Below are 25,954 nucleotides of genomic sequence, written 5' to 3'. Positions count from 1 at the left end.
GTGGAATAACACAAGCAGGAACCAGAACACGATCACCCAATACTGAAACAAGAAACCGACAGTGACAGAGATGGTGGGGAAAATGGTTAAAAAAAATAATGGCACAGCAAATTCAACAGAATAACCAGGATCAGGACCAAACAAAAGCCTTTGCTGAGATTTCAACTGTACTATCAGTTCTGCCAGAATAACCAGTGTGGGTGTTTTGTCACTTCTTTCCACAGATGACTGTTAACAGAATAGATCTCGAGTGTTTCTCAAATGTTCAAGTCAGACGAATAAAACTGCTTCTGCTGGGGGAAGGCTTGAAGCTGAAATGGTTAAAAGAAACTGCTGGTAGCAAATAAATCAAGTCACACACAGAGAGAGTTCTACATCAACCATAAATGCTGATGAGGAGCAATTAAGTGAGTAATCAAATGAGTGCAGATGAAAATATTACAACACACACAGCCAGAGGGCAGGCGGCATGGCAAAAAGTGCAAAATAAGTATGCAGAAAACCTATTAAGCATTTCTTAATAACGTAAGATTAGTCAGTTCAAGTGAAGAGGTTAAAGATGTAATGATGAGGATTTTGATAATCATGCACCAGATATTATACGGAGGAAGTCTATCACACAAGCGTTTAGAAACTGCACTGATATATTCTGCAGCTCAAACCTTTGTTAGTCAAGAGAGATTTGCAACAAGATGACCGAAAATCCGCTCAGACCTGCCACATGGGGGCGGTGGCGTGCATGTAAAAACCACAAAACCGCCTACAGTCCGTCAACACTTAAATAAGGTGAAAACGTCCTCGCTCTTAATTGAATTACCAGCAAGCACCTTCACACTATGGAACAAATAGCCAAATATAAGTGGAAGTGACGGCAGTAAAGTAATAATAATCAAAAACCTGAACACAATGTGTTTCTTTCTTCTCTTCTCTGTAATCACCAAGGTCTCATTCATTTGAATCTCCCCTGCTGCTTCCATATTAAATCCTTGACTATTTTGCAAAGTTCAAGAGGTCTTAAGCGTTTTAGGACTGTCACTATTTAGATATTGAAAGAGAACTGAGTGCTTTTCCCCAACACAATGTTTCAGTACTCATTGCTTCAGGCTCGTGGTGCTGCAAAAAATGATGAATGGTTTTCATTTTATGGCTCACCCCGACTTTTTTTTTTTCTTTTAATCGAGACAAACAATGCTGCCTCTTGAGAAGCTGTGAAGCTATTATAAATATGTTCGTGTATGAGTTACACACGTAAAAAACGAACCAGGCGTTTCTTATTCCCACTGCTCACACACAGACGCACACAAACCACACGCCCTTTATGACAGCAGTCCGCGACTCTGGCAGTTCATTTGGCAAAAGCGCAGGAGCGCACCGCGCTCACCTCTCCTGGTGCGCACCAGCCCTCGATTAACGCGCGACGCTCACTGAGACACATCTACAGTAACCGAGAAGGAGTAAAAAATAAATAAAAGAAAGGACATTAATCTAGTTTTTTTGTTTTTACGTTTTTATTTTCTTTTGCAAATTGGGAAAAAGACAACTTATACCTCATTCAGTCAGTGTGATGGACAGTGGATGCAGAGTAGTGTTATCTGACACTTTAAAGGTTCGAATTCCTTTGAATTTTTTCCTAATATTATACGGCATCAACTTACGCTGCGAAAATTAAATCAGAATCATGGCTGACTACGTGAGAAATGAGACATCCATCAACCCAGAGTGCGTTTTAGCGCAGGTCGACGCGCTGAAGAACGGAGCGGGTAACGGGAGCTTGGAGGCAACAAACATCGCCTGCGGCAACGCGTCCACACTCCTCATACCTGAGCGTGCGAGGCAGAGAGGTGAGCGCGCACACACATAGCTCATCTTTTAATGAAATGTGCCACCATAATGTCTCTTTATTTAATTTTAACGCGCTATTATCTGCACTGAAGCATTGCATACGTCCGCAGACTGTATGCAATGTCCAACTTAAGTTTAATTTGTAGTATTGACTTCATTGGGATGTGATGGGACTGATGAGCTCTGATTTCAGAGAAACTAAAACGGATTGTTTTTGTTTTTCAAGTCCTTAAAACTACAACAGATACAATCTGTGCTTTTAACAACTTAAGGTAAAAGCATTCTGTGCTTAACATTTTACCTGGAGGTGACAAACTTTCTGTCTGATACCATTTCAGTCTTTAGGACTTAGCAGTTTATTGGAAGTATATGGAGGTGCGTTAATGCTCTTTTTTTTACAGTAAGGCTGGTTTTTTAGGTTCTATTTATTTTAAGCAAAAAAGTGTACAGAGTAGCAGTGAATTACAGATCAAAGAGGATGCACACAGACAGAGAGGCACATCTAACCCTGGCCACACAGGGGATCTATTCATAAAAAAAAAAAAGTCACATCAGGGCTGTTCCTCACGGTCATCCCAGTCCTAAAGCATTTTAATGCACTTTATCCAAATTGTGATGAGAACAGAGCACCTGTTATGCATAGACTTCCCCCACCCCCCATGTAAATCTATAAATTTTGGAGGGAAAAAAAGGACATTTGAGTGCATCATCACTGTACACTTGCAATTTCCTGTGTCCTGTTTCCAGCTGCTACATTACATTGTGGGGTCTTCGTAGGTATTGTTGTCACTGAGGAGAGTAGTGATCTTTGTGTGGTAATCCGTTGTGTTTAGGACAGTGCACCTTCCCTTATCAGCTGGTAATATAGTGATGTTGTGGTCTTTGCTCAGGGAAGCGACGGCCTTCTTTTCTTGTAATGTGAGATTAGATGGAGGGACTTTGGAACTGGAGAGGGTGGCTGACACTTTCATCCTGATTTGCTCTGCTTCTGTCTGTGATAATTTGTTAATCACTCACATCCTGGGCCATTTGACCTCAGGAAATCACATGATAGGGTGGAGCCAGGTTTCACAATGAGCTCACCCGAAACTCTGGCTGATTGGGACCCACACCCGCTTTCACACTTTGGCTCATGTGATTAGGTAGAGGATCATCCTTTGTCCCTCTTTGGGGGGAAACTCCCACTTGGTTTAAATCTGGGACTCTCCGCCATTTGACCTTAGAACTGAAGAAGCTTCTCGGATGAGAGGTGAAACGTCTTCAAGCAACTCAAAGAAGTCCAGACGCTTTTCTTTCCAAGCTCCTTAGACTACGATGACCTGGATGACTGAGAACCTTCACAGACATTATCAATCTTCACTCCTCAGAATTTGTCAGTGTTTCTGTGTTTGGATGAGGTGGTTTTGCCACATGTGCCTACGCTTGTGTGTGTGTGTGTTTGTGTGTGTGTTTGTGAGCAGCATAGTGTCAGTATACCTTTATATAAATGACAGATACCTGTACCCCTTTTATAAGACTTAAAACTGTAGTGCATTGTAGGCGATGATGATTGATTTGCCTCTCCCTCAATCATTCCCATAATTACACACGATCTTTTACACCTCCCAGTGGTAAGTAATTTCAAACTGAGGCTGAATTAGAACACTTCAAATTACAAGCCCACTGAGGGCACATCTAACAAGTACAGATCAATGTAAGGTGGCTTGTGTCTCCCGAGCCTGGCAGCAGATGTGTTTCATATATTATATGCAGCAAACTAAGATATTTTCTTTCCCCCACAACATGTCAATCACTCCTTCAAATCAGGCCGTTCTTTCTCTCTGGTTAATATTCTCACTGTATCTCATAACTGCACTTCATACTGATCTCAGATGATCATATAAATAGATCAAATTAAAGTGTCGGACCCAGTGCAGCTGCTGTCACCGTCATTTCTCACTCCATCACTCCCAAATTGATTGCTTCTCCACCTCTGTCAATCATTCTTCTCATCTCCTCTTTCTGCCCTTCTGTGTTTATCAGGCAGATTGAGTTGCATCACTGTCAGACTTTGAAAGAGTTACGTATGTTTTATGCAGATTGGTGACCTCAAGGAGCGTGCCGTGGACCACATGTAGTCTGCAGGGATTTAGTAAATTTATCCTTCCTCAATGGATGACATTTATTTTGATCAGTGAGATATCTCCAGTCCAGGCTCCGCCTGTTTGCCAAAGAGTGTTTTTTTGTATAAATCATTTGATATGTGTATAAGAGGAGAGGGTACACTAAAAGCCAAGCTATGATACTGCATGATTTACAGTAAGTTGTGAATGAAAGTTGCCATAAAAATGGAAAACACAAAGGGAAAGTGCTGTAAGTATTAAATTTGAGAATTTAATGCACATTTTCTGAAGACAGAAATATGACACAAAATTGTTGGAATAACCTGGTAACAAAAAAAGGGTTGCTCTGCAAAATGTCTATGTACATCCGCTGCTTTGTGAGCATTTCACCATGGATACTGGCATTCACCCCTGAGCGAGGCACAAAGTGGGAGCGAGTGCATGTCAAAGTAAGGCCAAACCTCTGCAAGCTCCAGGTGGAAACATGTTGCTCGACTGCAGACACCTTTCAAAATGGTTTCACACTCAACACAGTGCAGGTGTTGTTTCAGGTTTGAAAAAGAAAAAGAACAAAACAAAAAGCGAGAAAAAAAAGGTAAAAAAAAAAAAAGACACCTACGTATTCTCTAAGGGCTTCAAGGCACATGGATTTACATCATCGCTGTAGACTTCAGTTACTGTGGCTTCACAGGAAGCTTGTCACACGTTGCTTGGTTTTCATTAATAGAATCAATAAAAATCCTTATACTTTATCTAGGATACTGGAAATCTGGCGCATAATTTGTCACTCGAGCAGCAGGAGGCAATTTCTGGAGGGGATGATGAAAAATAATGAAAGAGGGGTCTGTTGTCAGTGCCAGGAGCAAACCACCATTTCAAATCTGTTTTCAGAAAGCAGTTTATGCAAAACAAAAGGTGTCTAGTAAACAAAAAAACCCCAAAGTAAAATGTACAAAAATGTAACCATTTTCCCTTTCATTTCTTCTTTTTCTCCCACCACTTCTCTCAGCGCTCCATCTACTGTCGCTCACACCCTCGCTTCTCACTCTGCCTGTGAGAGCTGAGGTGTTTAATACATGCCTGCGCTGTGCGACAAGCAGCAAACCTAATGTTCTGCATGCTGACCGCTGTGATGGGAGACTCTGTGGATTGCATGCTGTAGTCTGTCAGTCAGCAGTAAATGGGTTTGCTCGTTGCCGCGATCAACTGTTCGGTTGGGGGGTGGGGGTGGGTTGGGGGGGTGTTGACTTAGTGACAAGGCTTAGGTGGCATTTACCCTGCTGGATTAGCCACTAGCTGTGACATTTACCAATACCTAGGTCTAACAGGAGACGAGCCAGCTTTCCTCTCACAGGCGCAGCGACACGAGGGTATACTGGGATTTAAAACGATGGGTGTTGCATATGTTTAAGAGACTGGTGAAATGCAGGGTTAGTAAATTATCTATAATATCCTGTGTAGCTACTGGTTGCAAGAAACATACGAAACCTTTAATATTCATTAATGAAATACAAACTCTTATACTTTTGTTCATAATTGAACATATTAAATAACAGGCTTACTTTACTTGTCAGTTGAATTGTTACAGATGATTTGTTAGCATCTGCTCTGCAGTGTTTAAACAGCACTTTAATGGCTGGTAAGTTGTTATTAATGACATGTTAGATATGCTGTCGCACATTATTTGCAAATTTGTTCTGCATGAAAAAAAAGCGTAACAATCAATGGTGTCCAATACGACCCACATCTTGCATCTCTGTGTGATCTGCCCAAATTCAGAGACGTATCTCTCTATTACATAGTGAAACAACATGTGCTGGCAATGGAGCCGAACAAGAAATAAATGACACATGATCTAAAGCACCATATCTGGCCTCTTTCGGATAATTGCAAGTAGAAAACCCCCAGCAGTTAAAACAAAGTGATTTTTCCTGCAGTCTGTAAACAGAGAGCAGACTGTGTGTCAGCGTCAGTGGCCAGACGTGGATGTGCTACAGGCTTCCCTTCTGTCATTTGGCTCTTTAAACTGAAAAGACTTTTGGTTTAGCTGGGTACAAACAAAGCCTTGCCAAATGGTCAGTGTTGGTTTCAGTAATAACGTCCTATCTATAGAGTAATTTCCTGCAACATTAACCATTACATGATATTTCTCTGCCTCACTGGCAGCTCTGGCCTCTGTGTTATGTTTGTGTCTGTCCGTATGTGTCTGATTTGATTTTTTTGTCCCCTATCTGGCCCATTCTGCTGTATAACAAGAAAACCAGACGCAAATTTTCAGGCCAGATTTTCAGGCCAGAATTCAAATATGCTGATAATTACAAACATTCAGACTAATATGTAACTTCCTGAGGTCTAAGTTGTCATTTCTCATTTTATAAAATTGTTTTCTCAAATCTCCCAAGGGAAAAAAGAAAACAATCATTCTAAGAAAAAAAAATTCCACCCCCAATCACCCTATATTTTGCCTTTCTCTACAATATAGCGTAATGGCATGGTAATGTTAGCTTGGCTCAAAGCTCAGTATACAGTGGTGAAGTGATGACATTTTATAGTGTGAAGAAGTATTTGCCCCTTCCTGATTTCTTTCTCTTTTTTGTTTGCATATTTTTCACACTTAGATTTAGATGGTCAAACAAATGCAGTTTTTAATGCATGATTTCATGTATTACGGGAAAAAGCTGTTCATACTTACCTGGCGGGTATGAAGTAAACTAGAAATTCCTGCTTTATTTTTAAGGGTATAGCAGATGTCTTGGTCATGATTGCTAACTTAATGTTATGGAGCAGCTAGTGTATCTAAACTAAAAAAAAAAAAGCGACCAATAAAAAGCAGCATATTATTCCATGATCACGAGAAACTCAAGAACAGCTAAGAAAAAAAACTGTTGACATCTATCTGTGTGGAAAGGATTACAGGGCCATTTCTAAGGCTTTGAAACTCCAGTCAAACACAGTGAGAGACATTGTCCACAAATGGAGAAAACATGGAACAGTAGTGAACCTTCCCAGGAGTTTTCTAACAAACTACTCCAAAACTATATTGATGACTCATCCAGGAGATCACAAAAGAACCCAGAACAACAGGAAAGCTTGCCATGATTGATGTAACCAGGAATTTTACTCTCTACCAGAAAATCTCGTGTGACTGAATTAAAACAATTCGGGGGAAATAAAATGAGCAAAAATTCCTCCACATTGTCGTGAAAGACTCAGTGCCAGTTATTGCACTTTCTCCCAAGAGTGGCACAAGTTATCAAGTTTAGAAGGCAATTACTTTTTCACACAGGGCCAAACAGTTCTGGGTAAATCATCATTTAAACAATGCACTTTTAAATTCTTGTCTAAAGTCAAAATTTGATTGACAAATAAGTGATAAGTGCAATAAAGTAATGAATGAGGAAGCACTGTGTATCCGAAAAGACAGTGGACACATAAGTGTAGATGTAAATTGCAACATTAAAGCTTTAGTGCTTTAATCTTTCTTAAGCACCAATTCTTTAGAAATTACTAATTTGTAGTAATTACTAATTCTAGTATAAAATTACATTAAGATGTTAGTTTCATTTTGGATCTGTTTTCTGAAAGAAACAGCGATGAGAAAGAAGGCAAAAGTAACCAGAAGGAAAAGAATGAATAAAATGTGCTTTGGGGGTTACCCTGCTCCCTCTCAACTACAATACAGTAGGTTAAAAAATTGTTTTTCAAAAGTCTGTGCAAAAACAGTTTCACCTTATCTTATCAACTACTATTTTGTTTCTTACCCTTATTTAAGATATTTTACCAACATCAATAACCCTATAGAGTAGATGTGTTAAATCAAGATGTGGGCCCATTTTCACAAGCGAAGATTTCACTGTATGAAAAATGCACAGACCGTACAGCCTGTTGTTGAAGTAAGCACTAGTCATCAAATTCTGAATCATCGTTCCACCCCCCCCCCCCCCCCCCTTTTTTTTACAGTCATAAATCACATCTGGCCAAGTATAATATACCTATAGCACCTCTACAGGGAAGGTTTACTGACTTGAGGAGTTCATTATGTGATTTTTCTTTTGTTTTACAAAAGCTCAACAATGCTTATATTTTTTTGTCATTTACTTTCCCTTACATAGTAATCATTGCCAAATAAATAAATGGCAAATAAGTAGCTTTGGTTCAGCATAACATAGCACCACTGAAGGAACGATGGGCTGGGAGGTCAGTTCCCTGATCATTAATGATGATGGTCACAGAATTGATCATCATCAGTTGATGTGAGATCAGGAACTGACCTCCCAGCCCATCGTTCCTTCAGTGGTGCTAGTTTCAGTCATTGTGCAAATGCACTGTTTATAAAATTGAGGAAACCTGCAGTCAGCTGAGACTGAAGAAGTCACTTGGATGAGTGACGAAACGTTTCTCCCACTGAAAACGCTACGACCAGATGAACAGAGTCAACCCTTTGGGCTATATATGAGTCTGTTTTGCAATATGTTCACAACCTTAAAAATAAGTTATTATCAGAAGTTCAAGTAACAATAATATTAATTTTAGCATTTAAACAGACTCATTGAGTACCGCATTTTCATTTTGCGGCACTAATCAGCCCAGCGACGCTGTGAAACAGAAGACTGCAGTATTAGGGTGCTCCCTTTGCAGACATGTTTCGGCCCGTGTGAGAGAAAGGTAAAATATTAAGAATGCCTCCATTCTACACTGATGAGCCAAGTAGCAGCTATTGCGAAGACTGTCCTGAAGGAACTGGTAAATGTGCTCAGGGAGTTATCAGCGAGCTCACAGGAAAGCTAATTGGCTTTGATTAGGCAGAAGCCAGTGTAACATATTTCATTAAGCAAGAGAGGGTGAAAGAGAGATAGACAGTAATGAAGAAGAGTGTTGCTTCCTCTTTCTTGCCAATCATGTGTCTCCGTATTTCCATTCTGCTTTTGCGCCCTCAATGCAAATGTAACAATTTCAGTGGCTGCAGTTTGCATGTCTGTTATTAGCACACCAACCATATTAGAGCTTAATGCTTTTTATTTGCATAGGAGGAGTTTGTGAGACAGATGGTGGAGGCACATGTCATTAGATGTGTGTGTGTGTGTGTGTGCGTGTGTGTGTGTGTGTGTGTGTGTGTGTGTGTGTGTGTGTGTGTGTGTGTGTGTGTGAAAGGGAGAGACAGAGAGAGAGAGACCATATGACTCACTGGCATACTGTCTTTTTGCTGACCAAGCTAAGTGATACAAGAACATTTGAGTGAATGGGTGGTTTCAAGAGCACCAAATCAATTTGGTAAAACATGATTCTATTTTTATCCATGAACTATAAATATGCTCATATGCATTAGGAGCACCGAAGCAATTCCAATAATGTACCTCTTTAACTTCATGTCCGCTCTTGGGTATCCATGTTCAGATTTTGCAGCACAACCTGAACATTACGTCGCCTTCTGTTAAGCAGGCAGATAAGTGGAGCTCGGATTATCCCAGCCAGCTGTGCACAATACACATGTTTACATCCCAGGTGGATTACTAAAAGTCAATAAGAGTTAGGTTTGGGATTACTTCAAATAAATGTGGTTCTGGGTGTTTTTTTTATGTTGTGTTGTTAATCCTACTTTTTATATTGGAAGTCACTGATGTGATCCTTAAGGAATGTCCTTAAAGCAACGGAAATGTTAATCGATGCTGGCATTAGCTCCTGATTCTTAAATAAAACACTCAGTGCTCAAAACACAAGCACTAGGCTACCTTTTTTTTCTCATGCACTTTGGCAAATTAGGTGGGAGCCACATTGTCGTGTGTCTGGATGCTGATTTTTTAATTTTTTACATTTTTTTAAACAGTAAAAGCTTTCTACTTTAACTGAGAGCAGAGGGGGAAAGAATCAATGGAGTATTAAAGCAGCAAAAGACTTCTGAAACTGAAACATTTAAAAGTCAAGTAGATTTAAATTAAAAACACAATGACCATAGCCTCACTAAAAAAGGGCACTGCAATGAGTGAAAAAAAGAATAATTAAAAACAAATTAAAACACAAAAAAAGAAGAAGACAGAAAGGGATATCAATAAATTTGGTGATTTCAAGGACACAGACACTCTTGATATATATTTGCAGACTTTAGTTAATCTAATTTACCGGTGCCTTTGAGGAACTGCGGTGGTATATTTTCAGGGGATTAAAGGCTTGAGTGTGTTTGACTGCACATGCCTCCACAACTGTGTCAGTGAAGTCCGGGCTTATGTGTGCGATGTGATTTGTGTCCTCAAGATTCAGCACACATGGGTACCTCCAATCCCCAGGATACAGACACAGTAGCTAACCTGTTTAAAAGAGTGTTGTGTCTAAGAAGGGAGGCGAGGTGAAGATAAGAGAGAATGCCGTTAACATGGACTTTACAGGATATGATCCAGTGAAGCTGCCAATGGCTGAGGGCACAGAGAGGCTTTAGGTAATCTTTTACATTTAACAGTATTTTTATGCAAGATTGAGACTGTAACTTTAGGATAGGAAAATAAAAAAACCTTCTAAATTTGTTAGAGGAACTTGGTTGAAATGGCACTGAAGGAATGAAAAGCAAATGATATTAACTGTTTCACACATAAATTGAATATTTTTCAGAGGTTGTTGCTGAGCTCCTGCAGCCTGGAGACTGCTATTCAATTTACAAAAATCATTTGAAAGGATGCGCTCGATAGTTTTAGTGTCGTTGTAATCCTGTAAGTATTATTTCATACTGACTTTTACCTGCTAACTTGAAAAAAAAATGTAACTATCTGCCTGTCAGGGTTTATCATTTAAAAGGATGACATCATTTTAAGGTGTATGAACTTGCCTCGTATCATGGGTTTTATAACATGGGTTTTAGTGCTATCCAGATGTTCTCCAGATAAAGAGGGGAAGAGATTTGTTGGCTATTTGGGATGCAGCTGTTACAGGAAGTAATGAATCAGTGAACGTATTTTAAAAATCCACTTTGGGAATGTTTAAACCTGCCTATAGTAGGTGAGAGACCTGGAAAAACCTAGTGTGTGTTATCTGTTATGACTCTTTGTAGTTTTTTGTATTTGCATTATTTATTTTGTAGGGACCTGTCATTTCGTGGGATCTAAATCCCTCTTTTGGGAATACAAATCAAGTCCCATTCAAATAAACACAATCGAGATTTAAAACATGGTTTAAGTTCCTTGTTAGGATTCCAGCCTCCCCTACCACCACGCCTTGAACCCACTGCGCCACTCCTCTTCTGCAGTGGCACCGCTAACCACACCCCGCCACAATATCATCATCAAAATCGTGGATTAAAAAAAAAGAGGTTCCAATATAAAAGTTGTGTTACACCTCTGACTCCACAGATATTTGCCCCATACAGCCGTCAGGACAACCGGCAGCTGTAATCAAATTACAATAGCATCTTCAGAGCTTATGATTTCACTTTCTCTTTTCTAAGCTCTTCCCTTTTTCTCTGTCTCTCTAAAAGCCAAGGTTAACACAGTCAGCTCCTCTCGACTTAAAAAGGGTCATTTATCTTGCCAGTGGTATCAGGAGAGAGTCCACTACCTTATGGGAGGATCCAGCTCACAGGATTTTTCATGAGGCAGCATGAAGTGAATTTTTACAGCAAAGTTTAAATATTTAAACTAATAAGAAGGTGCATCCAACTCTAGTCCTTTTTCCTAGCATAACTTTCTATAATTTTTATGCAGTTGCACCATTCTGACTTTTTCTCAGAATTCAGAAAAAGAAAAAAAAAAAAGACGTACCCACTTTTTTTTCCCCCAGTGGCCCTAATCCTCTTCTGTATTATCATCACCATCACTCTGTAGATACACAATTGTCTTCTATTGATTAAAACTTAAGGTTAAATCCATGTAACTTTTTGTTTCATTGCAATAATTTTTACGGTTATGCCAAAAGTGGGCCAAAAGAAACTAGGGAAGACAAGCTAAACAAAACCTAACCTTTGATTAGGTCAGAGTCCACAGTCCACAAAACAAAATGAGCAAAATTCACAAACTCTAGGAACAACAGGAAGCACACAAATGAGGCCAATCAGGCACACTGACAAAGGTAGAACAGGAGCTATACGCTGAGGGCAAATTGGGAAAATGTGAACAAGAGGGGAACAGAAAACAGAAGAACATAACCAAGGCAATAAACAGACACAAAGTAAATCTCAAAACAAAATACAAGAGATGCTGACGAATAGTGTCTCTTATATTTTGTGATCAATGATATGATCAATATTTTACGATTTTTAAGAGACCACTACTGGATGTAAAAACAAGGTCCCCTCTGTTGTTGCTGATGCTCTTGGACCACAACAATTTTTGGCCAACACAGTGTTTATAGACAGGAAACAGAGCAGTGCCACTCTGCAAATTTTCAGCTGGGGATAAATTGAACTGTCAGGACACTTTTCACACCATAACAGTTTGGACACAGTCACCGACACTGTAATGTCCTTCATTGTGGCCATGGCATATTGTCACTTAATAGCATCTAACATTTTACAAACAAACCAGCGCAGTTTAAAGGTAATAAAAACTGTGCAAAGCATTACAATATAATAATAATATTTTAACAGTAACAACTCCCAATTGTACTGCTGTTGGCTGCACAATCAGACGTTCCACCTTTAAGAGACAAATCCTAGCAGATAAGACCCTGCTCACTCATTGACTTTTACAACTTAATAAACACAGCGAGAATTAGACAGCTTTATGAAGCTAAAAAGTGAAGAGTACACCACTGAATGAAAACAGACTAACACTTTAGCACGCTAATATTCCCTGTGTTCTTCTTCTTTTTGTTACCAGATGAAGACCACACACTTCGGATCCTGCTCTATTCGCTGATCTTCTTCCTGAGTGTATTCGGAAACCTGCTGATCATTGTTGTTCTAACGGTCAACAAGCGCATGCGCACCGTGACCAACACCTTCTTGCTGTCTCTTGCCGTCAGTGACCTGATGATGGCCATCTTCTGCATGCCCTTCAACCTCATCCCCAGCATCCTTAAGGACTTTATCTTTGGAGCTGCCATGTGCAAGATAGTCACCTACCTCATGGGTGAGAGAAAGGGGGTGTAGTGATTTCAGATATTTGGAAGCTACCTTTTTACATTTTAGGAACATTTTAGTTTCTTAAATTTTCTTAGCTAAGCTTATTGGAGAGATACAATTTATTTCATTTTAATCTATCTGTACCATAAATTTTAGGTTTCCCTATGGTAAAGACATATATAGACATACATTGTAAATATAGCTGTGTTTTACAGAACGATAATGTACGTACAAATGTCCTTGGTACAATGTTGGTGATAATCTTTTTAGCTGATACAGAAGAACTGCTATGAAGTGCTGTATAAATCTGATTCAGTTGAATTTTAAGCAGCACAGTCGCACATCGGTGGTTTGCAATAAGATGAGAGGTCAGACACCTTCTGATGGAGGTTAAAAGTATCTCTACCAATGGGAATTTCTTCAGGGCGCCTGTATGGGCTTTTCTGTGAACAGTGTTAAAGTTCAAGCTTGTGGTGAGGATAGCAAATTATCAAAAGCCATTTTAATGCCATGAAACTAAAGAATGTGAAGCAACTTTCAGTAACTTTGCTCCAAATTTCTGCAAATATCTGCAAATTTAGAGTTCACTCCAGACTAATGGGAGTCACTTTCCATCTCATATTTACAAGAACAACATTTAAAATCAGTATTAATGATATATGAATTATATAAATGAATACACAATATATATATTAATAATGTATGAAATCTAAATCAGCGACAGTAGGTTACAGATAATTACAAAGCTAAAGATGCTGTCATTTGTTAGCAAGCAGTGTGTAAATATTACATTTTAGTTCAATTCAAATCTATGTTTATGGCACCAAATCACAATACAGTCACCTCAAGGCATTTAATAATGTAAGGTAAAGACCTTATAATAATGAAAAATGAAAAGGAAAACCCCCAAGAATGATGACAGTGGGAAGGAAAAACTCCCTTTTAACAGGAAGAATACTGGAGCAGAACCAGGCTCAAGGAGGGGCGGCTAAAGGATGAGGATGAATAAAAGAACATCATTTTCTCCAATTATGGCATTTACTATAGGCAACATTCATGCTTGCCTGGACACTTTTCTTAATTCTTTCCTCATCAGACATTTGTCTGCAGATTATAAAGAGATACATTTTTCAGTTCACTACGGAATTACTTTTCTGGCTTTTGGTAAATTAGTTGGGCTCTGAGGGGAGTTGTTAATGGTGATCGAGTTATCTGTAAAGGATATTGGGTCAGTCATCATTTACAGTTAAGGGCCCACAGATTTGGAATACTTTGCAACCAGAAATAGAAAAAACAAAAACAAACAAATTAACTGTATTTAAAAAGTTTAACGCAAAGGCAAAAATAATGGCTTAAACAAAAGAAAATCTATAATCATGTATCATGTAATCATTGATTATGTATCATTTTTCAAAAGCAAAAATCTTTTTGTCTGATGCAAGCTGATTTGGCATCATTTGCTATTTTAAATCTAAGCAATTACATTTCGAGTTTGACTGCAAAGCTAAGTCAATTTTACCTGGAAAACAATTAACTTGGCTTATTAGAAAATGGTGGCACGGTGGTTAGCACTGTTGCCGCACAGCAAGAAGGTCCTGAGTTCAATTCCAACATCAGGCCGGGGTCTTTCTGTGTGGAGTTTGCATGTTCTCCCCGTGTTTGCATGGGTTCCCTCCGGGTACTCCGGCTTCCTCCCACCGTCCAAAGACATGCAGCTTGAGGGGATAGGTTAATTGGAAAATCCAAATTGCCATTGTGTGAATGGTGTGAATGTGAGTGCGAATGGTTGTCTGTCCCTGTGTGTTGGCCCTGCGACAGACTGGCGACCTGTCCAGGGTGTACCCCGCCTCTCGCCCTATGACAGCTGGGATAGGCTCCAGCGCCCCCCGCGACCCTGAAAAGGATAAGCGGAAGCGAATGGATGGATGGATATTAGAAAATGAAACAATCATCAGTGGCAGCTGGTGGTTTCATACTAAATGAAGACACCATTCAGATGCACTGACTATAGTGTTCCTGTTGCTTTCTAATCCTGTACTTCACTTAACCTTAATAAAATCTGTGAAAACAATGGGGAGCAATAGCAGACAGAGGGTTAGGATCTCTCACCTTTTGACCTTCAGCTTATACAAGTGGCACGTATTCTCACTTGTTTGTAACAAGGATGACGTGCCCCTAACCCGCTCAGTCTGAAGCCTTTTTTTGACATTCCCACCTATGCACCATCCCTCACTTCATAAACAGCTCAACAGCTGTGAGGCTAGAGCTTTCTACAGACAAGAGACACTTGAGAGCTTCTTTAAAAATTCAAAAAACAAGTCTTCATAAACCCAGACTGAAAAAAAAACAAAAACCTGGAGCACAAACGCGCAATTTTACATCTTTAAAGATAAAATGTGATGATGAAATATCAAGATTAGACTGGGGCTACTGACCCTGAATTCTCAACTGTGTCTCCACCAAATTGGTTGCTACATAGAGTAAATGAAGCACAATTTAATGAGTGAATGTGCCGCCCTTGGCAACCATTGAAAAATTGCGTTTGCACAAATAGCAGAAACATATTTGTCCACGGAGTGGAAAGAGTTAAGCATAATGTTTAAGTATATATTTTCTACAGAATGGCCTCTTAAAATAATTTGAAGGGGGAATGAGATGGAGGTAAGCTTTAGTCTTTAATTCAGTGTGTAATATGGTTGCTTATTTCATTTAAGTAGTTAATTAATGTACTGTAACGCAGATACCTGGAAAAGGAGAGGACATAACATTTTTATGTTAACAACATAAGAAATTCCAATGCAATTATTGATATTCAAATATGTCAAAAAAAATAAAGCAAACAAGAACAGGAGGGCTTTTGTGCCCAGAATTATTTGAGAACTGAAGAGAAAAGAAGGCTCATGTAAAGCTTATGAAGGCAGCCATCATTAAGGTGCACTGAAGAAAAGGACCCTAAGGGGAGACTATTGGTGGATTGTCTCCTGCTTCCTTGGGGGATGCTCTAAAGCTTCCTTCGTATATAACCATAGTGCACCTAAGGGTCTCTTGCTCCCTCTCTCTGACACACACACACACACACACACACACACACACACACACACACACACACACACACACACACACACACACACACACACACACACACACACACACTCAGTCTGTATTGTGTATTCTTGCTGAAGACCTGGATAAGAGAGGTGAAGAGTAATTTCCCGTCTTGCCCTGTCACTACAGGGATGGCAGATCAAATCTGTGGCTCAGGCCAGCATGATTTCCTCCACCACATGATTCAGATAACTGTCTCCACCTCACACTATATTCATTTGCAAACACGTCTCCACCGACTGCAGCTTTTTGTTATGATTGCAGATAATAGCCTACTTGCTTTGTGTTATTTTTTATTATGGGTCCAAACTCTTTTTTGGCACTGAGCAGTAATAAAGGTTTATACAGTACAATAAAAGATGTCATTAGATACAAGATAGCAAGAACACAGTATTTTACCTGCTTACTTTTTTGTTTGTTTTCCAACAGGCATATCCGTGAGCATCTCCACTTTTAGCCTGGTTGCCATAGCAATTGAGCGCTATAGCGCCATCTGTAACCCCCTGAAGTCACGGGTATGGCAGACCCGTTCGCACGCCTATCGGGTGATTGCTGCCACGTGGGTGCTGGCCTTGATCATTATGATCCCCTATCCGATCATCAGTCACCTGGAGTCGTTTCCGCGCCGTGACAACACTACAGCACACCGGTGTCGCCACAAGTGGCCTGTCGCAACTGCGGAGCAGACCTGGTGCGTGTCTTGGTTCACTTTGGTAACATAAATCATGAGTGCTATGTTCAAAATAATACTCTTCACCCATCACCAGGGTCAAGGGTGTAATTTCCAGGGGCATTAGGGGCTTATGACCCCCCCCCCCCCCCCCCCAATAGTCAGACCCAACCAATATAACCCCCTCAATAAAATTATGAATAATCTTGCATAAATAGGCTGTTGATTTTCTTTACTCGTTTCAGGTATCACCAGCAAAATAGTTGCATGTTTACTCATCTGGGAATTTACCCAGATTTATTTATTTATTTAGACAGAGATCATGACACCCCCCCCCCCCCCAATGTTCAGCACAAAGTTACGCCGATGACCAGGGTTATTATAGTTTGCGTTGCAACTTGCCTGGTTAGGCATTGATTGATGTGTTACAACACTGTGAGTCTGTATTTATTAAAATACCTGTACTAATTTTTGCAAATCTTAACACAGAGGCATGTACACTATGCAATACAAAATAGCTAAAATATAATTAAAAAGACTAAAACTAGCACTGGCACTATTAAAAACTAAACTACAACTAAACATTTTCAAACTAAATGAAGTTACAATGAATTAAAAACAGATTATTAGATACATTACAAAAAATAAACAGTTCTCGGAATAATTTGTTTTCTTATTCTAAAATTATGAGAAAAAAAATTGGCAGAAATTTCCTTTAATGGCCCGTAATCTGTAACATGCAATGCCAGTGCAAAGTGAATGAGATCTGAGATAAAGTGCTCTGAACTTCCAGGTAAGCAAATGAGAGAATAAGATCTGATTGACATATGACCTGATCGTAAATACATTAGAGGGGTTACCTAGGCAACAGGAACCTGGAAGCAACCACCTTTAAGCTTCAAAGTGAAACATGACGAATGAATCGCTTCCACTGTGGATGCAGCTTACCCCTTACCCTCAACCCTTATCAACTTGGTAAACTCAGTAAAGAAAGTTTTTCACACAAATCTTCAGTTCTATGAAAAACTTAGCACACACCTTGAAAAACGAGTTTTAATATCAAAAACTTCGTTTCTGCACTTATATTACTTTCGGATAACTCTGTAATGTGACGTAAAAAGCTTCTCTCCCCCCCAGACAGGCTGTTATAGATTTGCTGGTGAGCTTGGGATCACGGTCATGTTGCATGACCCAATTTCAACCAAGCTTTAGCTGTCAGACAGATGGCCTCACATTTGATTCTAGAATACTTTAGTATTCAGAGCAGTTCATGGTCAATTCAATGACCGCAAGATACCCAGTTCCCGTGGCTGTGCAGCATGACACTGAGATGTTTGTGCTGATATGTTGCGTTTGGTTTTTGCCAAATGTAGCAAAAATCTTCACGTTAGTCTTGTCTGTGCAAAGGGCATTGCTCCGGAAGTCCATGCCACAATATTCTTGATTGTTCTACAGCACGGGTCCCCAACTCCAGGCCTCGAGGGCCGGTGTCCTGCAGTATTTAGATGTGTCCTTGATCCAACACAGCTCATTCAAATGGCTAAATTACCTCCTCAACATGTCTTGCAGTTCTCCAGAGGTCTGGTAATGAATTAATCATTTGATTCAGGTGTATAGACCCAGGGTGAGATCCAAAACCTGCAGGACACCGGCCCTCGAGGCCTGGAGTTGGGGCCCCTGTTCTACAGTCTAACCTTAGGGGTGGTGGTTTGCTGGGAAGTCCATTGTGGCATTGTGTTAGCACACGTCTGAATGCTCCAGAACAGCAAACTGGCAAATGTTCTGTTTTGTCAGTTTGCAACATTTTTTTTCTGCTGGCGACTTATTTATTTTTCCTCATAACAATAAAGCCTTTGTATCCATGTGTATATATGTGTGTATATGAGCTATGTATCAAGTGCCCGTAGTATCCACACATTCTCTTGCCAAGTTTGATTCCAGCTGGAGATACAAATCCCCTTTGGGATTGTGACAGGAGGGACATAAAACTCTGCCAAATCAATTATGTGAAGCAACACCTTGTAATAAGTGAATTACATACCACACCAAGTACACCTGCAGCACCAAGACCCATCATTGCAGTGTTTTATGAAAAGTTCTGATTTACTGATTAATACAAGATTTTATTTGCTATGGCTAGGGTAATTGTAGAAGTTGATGTCTTCTTTTACTACTATGACATTTGTTTTAAGTTGTATTTATAACAAATTCTAATTCTTACCTAATGAGCTAGTGTGGGAGAAAAATAAGAAGAGACTACAAAGAGATCAAAATCAGTGTCTCTTATGTAGACCATTTTATTTGTTATACTTTTCATTTCTTTAACATTATGGTGAGGTAATATATTTATTGTATGCATATTTGATAAAAAATATAAGAAAAACAACAACAAAACATATCTGAAAAGTCATTAATGCTCTGAAATTTAGAGAAGGATGTCTCCTGGATTAACGAACATAGACACCATGAGTGGATATGGTACGCAGTCACACAGTGGAAGTTGTTTTAACTCAGGATGGTCTAATATACCATGAAATTTCAGTCATGCTACATAGCCTTAATTTAGTCAGGCATTAAATTAACTCCATGCAACAATATTTTTGGCAACTATAAGACTGAAGATTAAAAGTTCCTATTTCTTCATAGGAAATATGTTTGAACATTTTACTCGTATTATAAACACACATTTCCAGCTATATTTTTACTTCATCATCAAGCCCGCTGTCGGACCATCCTTCCTTCTTTACTTTCACAACACTTGCAATCACAAAGTGATTTTTAATGTAATAAACTTTAGATGAACTGTGTGTGTTTATGAGTGGTGTGTGTGTCTCTGTGTCCTTTCAGTAAGCCACTCTGTGTTGAAATATCTCATTCACTTCCATGTTTGGACCTGGAGCCTGTTTTAACTATGTCTGTTCAATGTTTATGTGGAACCATTAGGACAGGTGAAGACAACAGAGCGTGCTTCAGTGTGTTTTTGTTATGAATTATGATAAAACAGGCTTTGGATGTAATTTCAGGCGACCATGTGATTATCTTTGTGTGCTCATTATTTTTGTTTTTGTATTTGTGTCTGATTTGTCACGTTTGTATTTCATTTTCTCTTCTGGGTATAAATTCTGCTCCCACTGTCTCTGATGTATTATCATAACATTTGACCCACAGAGCGAAGCAGCTGCAGCAGCAGAGCTGGTATTGTTTTCACCTTGTGAATCTTTCACTGAGCGCTAGATCCCATTTCATTTGATTTTCAATTTATGTAGCAAATGGCCTCAAAACATCCAGTCCACATAAAAAGATTATACATTTTAAAGCGTATCTATGTCTTTTCTGTGTGTCTCAATGAAAACTATAATCCTGTCTCACTGTGTTGTCTACAATGGTGAACGTATTTGTATAAACCTCTGGTATATTAATGTGCAGTCGTCCCTCGGCGGTATGTGTTTCTTCATGAAATGGCTGATTAGATGAGTACCTTGGGAATTGTTAAAAATGGAAAGGTCATTGGTCTAATCTCCACTTGAGACATTATCTCATCAGTCTCCCTGCAAGACTTTTATTATTATTATTATTATTTTATTTAGACACACAATACTGTGTGTCTCAAGCCTGATTTCTTTATATTTTGCTGGGGAAATGAGAAATAGCTGCAGTGATTGATTGAAACATGACCAAACATACATGGGAATACAGCACATAAGGAAAAAACAGAGTTTGCACAATTCTAATGAGCTTAGAAACAAACATTTTACTTTCTTTTCATTTCTATAAGTAGTCTTCAGTCTCCAGGCTTTGTGAGGGACATTCCAAAACTGCGCAAGTTTTCAACTAATATCTTTGGCAATCACCTTGTTGGTGCCAAACTTCTAATTTATGCCTGTCAAACTGTGCTAACGTTGGCATTTTTCATACATTCAACCAAATAAATGGGAACAAATTATATGCTTTTGCAACACGGCTGCTTGTAACAAAGGCCTAAAGATATAATTTAAAATGGGGTTTTTTTTGCTCATGGTCTGTTATGTGTAGCCACAACATTCGTTCATTCTTTGAGTTACATTCCTTTTCATAGGTAGGTATTTGCTGGCTTAACAAAAAGAAAGAAGAGAAGAAAGAAAGAGATTCATTAAGTACCAAAGACAAACTCTGAAAGACCTTCAGAAAGCCTGGAGAACTAATCCTCAAGAGACCACTTAAAAAAATCCTTGGAAAGAAGGATTTTTTTCCATCAGTGTTCAGATTTTGCCAACAGGAAAACATCCCTGTTTTGTTAAATTCACTCACTGTAACATTTGCAGGTGTGTAATTGAGAGCCGCCTTCAACCTGAGTGTGGCGCGACCCATTAGCAGACACCGCTCATGTAATAATGCTGTATATGTACAACTGCTATGAATTTTGTTCCAGAACTACTGTCTTTACTTGTTTCCATTTTTATCCAAGTTGTGTTTTTATTTCTGGTCCAGGCAACAAGCTTGTTGGATGTTAAAATGCTCAAATGCAATGCTTTGCTGTGACCCAACAAACCAACAGGCAAACATACAAAGCACGTGATGAATGCGTTACTCATAAGATATATACAGACTGCAACTCAGTACACGGAGTTCACGTGTTATTGTTTTTTTTTGTCCACTGTGGTTGGATTTTTAAACTTCTCGTCTCTCTTTTAGGTACATTCTGCTGTTGCTTGTACTGTTCGCCATTCCAGGCGTGATGATGATCGTGGCCTACGGTTTGATCTCGAGAGAACTTTATCGAGGCATCCAGTTTGAAATGGGCCATAAAAAAGATTCTTCAGGTGAGGCCATTTACACTACAGTACTTATAGAAAACATAAAAGAAAACATAAAGAAAATAGTAAGTTTGAATTAATGTTCCAGAAAGCCATGTGGTTCCAAGAAAACAACAATAAAAAACAGAGAAAACTACAACATTTAAATCGGAATCAGAAACAGAGAAGGTTTATTAATCTCAGTTGTCATAACAGCATGCACACGACATACGGCATAGCTATCATATAAAATGAGGCAAATGTGTATAAATGTAAATACATAAATATAAAAAGGACACGCATATTAACACTTATGTTTTGGAGAAAAAGAGCAGTAATTCAATACATGGACAGGTGAATCAATGTGCCATAACAATAATTTTACTTGTATTCATACTTTTTACACTTTTAAACTGAATCGCAAAAATATTCATCGAAATGATTTGTTAAAGGAAGTAAAAAACGTCTTCATATTAAATGTTTATATAGAACTTTTGTTGGTCCTGTATTTCAGTTCATCTGTGTGTGTAGCTCCAGTATACAGAGAGTATACTTAGTATTTTCACTAAACAGTTAAAAGCACAAAATAGTCGAATAGACGATGGACTCCGAAAACAAACACAAAGTAGATGTTTTTTTTAGTACATTGACATTTTATGAGTAATTCAATTGAGTTTTTTATATGATATAAATTCAATTCAATTTTATTTATATAGCGCCAAATCACAACAAAAGTCGCCTCAAGGCGCTTCATAGATACAGAGAAAAACCCAACAATCATATGACCCCCTATGAGCAAGCACTTTGGCGACAGTGGGAAGGAAAAACTCCCTTTTAACAGGAAGAAATCTCCGGCAGAACCAGGCTCAGGGAGGGGCGGCCATCTGCTGCGACCGGTTGGGGTGAGAGAAGGAAGACAGGATAAAAGACATGCTGTGGAAGAGAGACAGAGGTTAATAACAGATATGATTCAATGCAGAGAGGTCTATTAATACATAGTGAGTGAGAAAGGTGACTGGAAAGGAAAAACTCAATGCATCATGGGAATCCCCCGGCAGCCTAAGTCTATTGCAGCATAACTAAGGGAGGATTCAGGATCACCTGGTCCAGCCCTAACTATATGCTTTAGCAAAAAGGAAAGTTTTAAGCCTAATCTTAAAAGTAGAGATAGTGTCTGTCTCCCGAATCCAAACTGGAAGCTGGTTCCACAGAAGAGGGGCCTGAAAACTGAAGGCTCTCCCTCCCATTCTACTTTTAAATACTCTAGGAACAACAAGTAGGCCAGCAGAGCGAGAGCGAAGTGCTCTAATAGGGTGATATGGTACTACAAGGTCATTAAGATAAGATGGGGCCTGATTATTTAAGACCTTGTATGTGAGGAGCAGGATTTTGAATTCAATTCTGGATTTAACAGGAAGCCAGTGAAGGGAAGCCAAAACAGGAGAAATATGCTCTCTCTTTCTAGTCCCTGTCAGGACTCTTGCTGCAGCATTTTGGATTAGTTGAAGGCTTGATGAGTCAGATCAGTCAGTGCTCTCTAATTGACTTTACTCTTGTTTTGATTTCACTGTTGAATGAAACTCTCTGTTACTGAATGCCACAATTCTTATCAGCTCATACCAAACAAGTTCGAACCTTACATTTTTTTTCTACAGGGTTTGTGTGAATTATGAGGATTTTTACAAGAATTTCATTAGTGCTACAATTGATATAGTGTGCGCAGGCTAAGTGAAACATAACCTTTTATCGGAATACAAACTCGTGTCTGGGGTGATAGCAGCACCGACTGTCCTTGCTGATGCTCCATTAGAGGATGGATTGGCTGGCAGCTGCAGGCATGGACATTACCATCTGTTTGCTCTCAGAGAGAAAGAGATTGTACAAATATAAAAAGAGTTTTTGGAGGAAAACAATATGGATTAAAAACAAACAGGGGAGGAGAAGAGATTGAAAAATTGCATCTTACCTCACAGACGGCAAAACTGCCTCTATGAAATGTGTTTAATAATCCAGCAGGTGCTTTACAATACCAGATCTTGTTTGTATGTGGTACCTTGAGGCTTTTAATTCTGAATCCTCTTTTATTATTTCTTTATAGAGGAAAAGCAAGGTTTTCAAATTGCTTTATTGAATTGTAATACCCCCATAGGCTAGTAAGAATTACTTGCTAATATTCCATCTATGAAGGCAAGAAGTTGCTCTTTAAATGACTCCAAAATAACCTTACACAGGAGTCAGTCAGCTGGCTGCAGGATAAAAGATGATTTCCCAGAATAAACTATTCTTAATGCGATGGCAGAATCACTCTGATATCAAGACCCTTTATGTTTAACAACGCTGACTTGTAGAAAATGTATTCCTTCACAATTAAATTGATTTTCAAATTTTAGTTTTAATGCAGTCGGTGATTGGAATCATTTGGACACACAAAGCCATGGGTTTGTATTCAGAAAAAAACTGTTTGGTTGAGGTTATTAAATGATTTTAAAAAAAATGTAAACAAGCACTTTTTATTTCAGGTATTTGCAAACTCGTTCTTCTCTAAATGGAAACAACATCTTTCCCTAACATTAATCAAGTGCTGTAAATGTCTGAAAGTTTAATAATGCCGAAGGCATCACAAGTGGATACAGCACTCCATTATAGGATGTTTGTGACTTTATTGCTTTTTTCATTATGTTGATGTAATTTCCTTCCAACGACGTGGCAATTTAGTTTCATAGGATAAAACATTATAAGGTGCAGAGGTGTCGTTAAATGATTTAAAGCATGCCAGAAGAAGGCCCCGACATGAAGTACAGACAGATGGATTCTTAAAGTAATACACAGTTTTATGTCTATATTTTCATTGCTACTGAGTGTGCAATCATTTGGAATAATACCTATATCCAGTATTTTTATTGTTTTAATTATGTTCTGTATTTTTGTTTTGTTCCAGTGGTTTGGCATCAGTTCACTTAAACCTTCAAGTAGTGTCTGTCCTTTATGTCTTTGTGTTTTGAATTTTAATTTGCCTCTGATATAATCCAGACCCATCCCCAAAGGGCACAAAAGGCATAAAGTATCACAAAGCAGGAGCACCGCTCAAACATTAGAGGATGAGGTTTTAAAGAACTTGGCTGAGAATTTGTTTTTATTGCATTTAATTAACACCAAAATACTCTCTCTTTCACCCTGTTTGTCATTTCAGACGTAAATGGCCTGACCTCTACTGTGTCTGCTGGCAGCGATGATGGAGACGGTTGCTATGTGACTGCAGTCCAGCGGCCGCACACGATGGAGATGTCTGCAATGGCTGCATCAGGCAGGGCGATCAAGGCAGAGAGGCCACGCAGCAACACATCAGAAGCCAAGCTAGAGGCCAAAAAACGAGTCATTCGCATGTTGGTGGTGATTGTTGTCCTGTTCTTTGTCTGTTGGATGCCACTGTACTGTGTCAACACCTGGCGGGCTTTTGATGAAAGCTCTGCCACACAGACGCTCTCAGGGGCCCCCATCGCTTTTATCCATTTGTTGTGCTACACCTCCGCCTGCGTCAACCCGATTATTTACTGCTTCATGAACACACGCTTCCGCAAAGCTCTGCTCGCCACGTTCTCATGTTGCATCGCGCCTTGCCATCGGCGTCGTCATCGTGGGCTTCGGGACAATGAGGAGGACGCTATGGCAACAGGTGCGTCCATGTCCAAGTTTAGTTACACTACTGTCAGCACTATGGGAACCTGTTGAGGGAAATGGATTCACAACAATTCAAAAAAGACAGCTACAGAGGCAACACGAGACCCAACATCCCCCCAGCTTTTTGTTTTTAACATGTGCTCATAGGGACATTCATGTGAAGTGAAAAAATATGCCATGTGATGTAGCAGCATAGAAGCTTCATTTATGACTGTGAATAAAATTATATATCGATTATCTTAAGAAACCCAGTCTTAAGTGTGAATACCTCCATGGTTGGCTACATGATATGTGAGACAGTCTTTATAACTAAATAGTAATTATGTAGCTATAACAACAAACCCATGATTTGCTATGTAACTTTAAAACTGTGTTTGATGTTTTGCAGTCAGTTGCTGGTTGTCTGTGTTAATGCTGATAATACATTTGCCTTGTGGACAAAGTGCCTGCTTCTAAACTGAATGGCCTTCATTGTCATTGTAAATATATACAAGGAAACTGAGATGTTACTCTGTGGTGCAACGTAAAAAAAACCCCTAAAATACAGGATTATAACTAAGACGTACAATAAAATCTAGGATAAATAAAGGTCTAAAAACCTGTATAAAATATACAAATCTGTATGTACATTAATAAATGAAGTGCGGGTGCAGAGGAGCCAGATGGGTGGCACACTTTTATTATTTTTTCTCATTTGATTTTTATTGCATGAGAGAAGAAACTGAGCTAAAAGCCTGCGTGA

At 39.1% G+C, this 25,954-nt stretch overlaps 1 protein-coding gene across 1 annotated transcript; it reads left to right on the top strand.

The window, feature by feature from the left end:
• Positions 1-1,343: 1,343 nt before the first annotated feature.
• On the top strand, positions 1,344-25,655 carry cckbrb (cholecystokinin B receptor b). Its single transcript, XM_086266762.1, has 5 exons — positions 1,344-1,841; positions 12,743-12,994; positions 16,522-16,783; positions 21,434-21,561; positions 24,725-25,655. Exons 1-5 carry the CDS (start codon positions 1,679-1,681, stop codon positions 25,261-25,263), a joined length of 1,344 nt encoding a protein of 447 aa, XP_086122888.1. The 5' UTR covers positions 1,344-1,678; the 3' UTR covers positions 25,264-25,655.
• Positions 25,656-25,954: the final 299 nt, after the last annotated feature.

The sequence above is a fragment of the Aulonocara sp. 'chitande type north' Nkhata Bay genome, linkage group LG16 (assembly GCF_057382095.1).
Source record: "Aulonocara sp. 'chitande type north' Nkhata Bay isolate Kocher_YH1m ecotype deep benthic linkage group LG16, A_spYH_male_GT1.1, whole genome shotgun sequence".
NCBI lineage: Eukaryota > Metazoa > Chordata > Actinopteri > Cichliformes > Cichlidae > Aulonocara > Aulonocara sp. 'chitande type north' Nkhata Bay.
The sequence above is the reverse complement of the archived record's forward strand: the minus strand, read 5'-3'. Positions and strand labels throughout refer to the sequence as shown.

Bases quoted from the DNA above. Each gene is read 5' to 3' on its own strand.
- cckbrb (XM_086266762.1), top strand. From the start codon at position 1,679: ATGGCTGACTACGTGAGAAATGAGACATCCATCAACCCAGAGTGCGTT. The intron at 16,784-21,433 runs GTGCGTGTCTTG...TCTCTCTTTTAG, and splicing joins GCAACTGCGGAGCAGACCTG to GTACATTCTGCTGTTGCTTG. The intron at 21,562-24,724 runs GTGAGGCCATTT...TTGTCATTTCAG, and splicing joins CCATAAAAAAGATTCTTCAG to ACGTAAATGGCCTGACCTCT.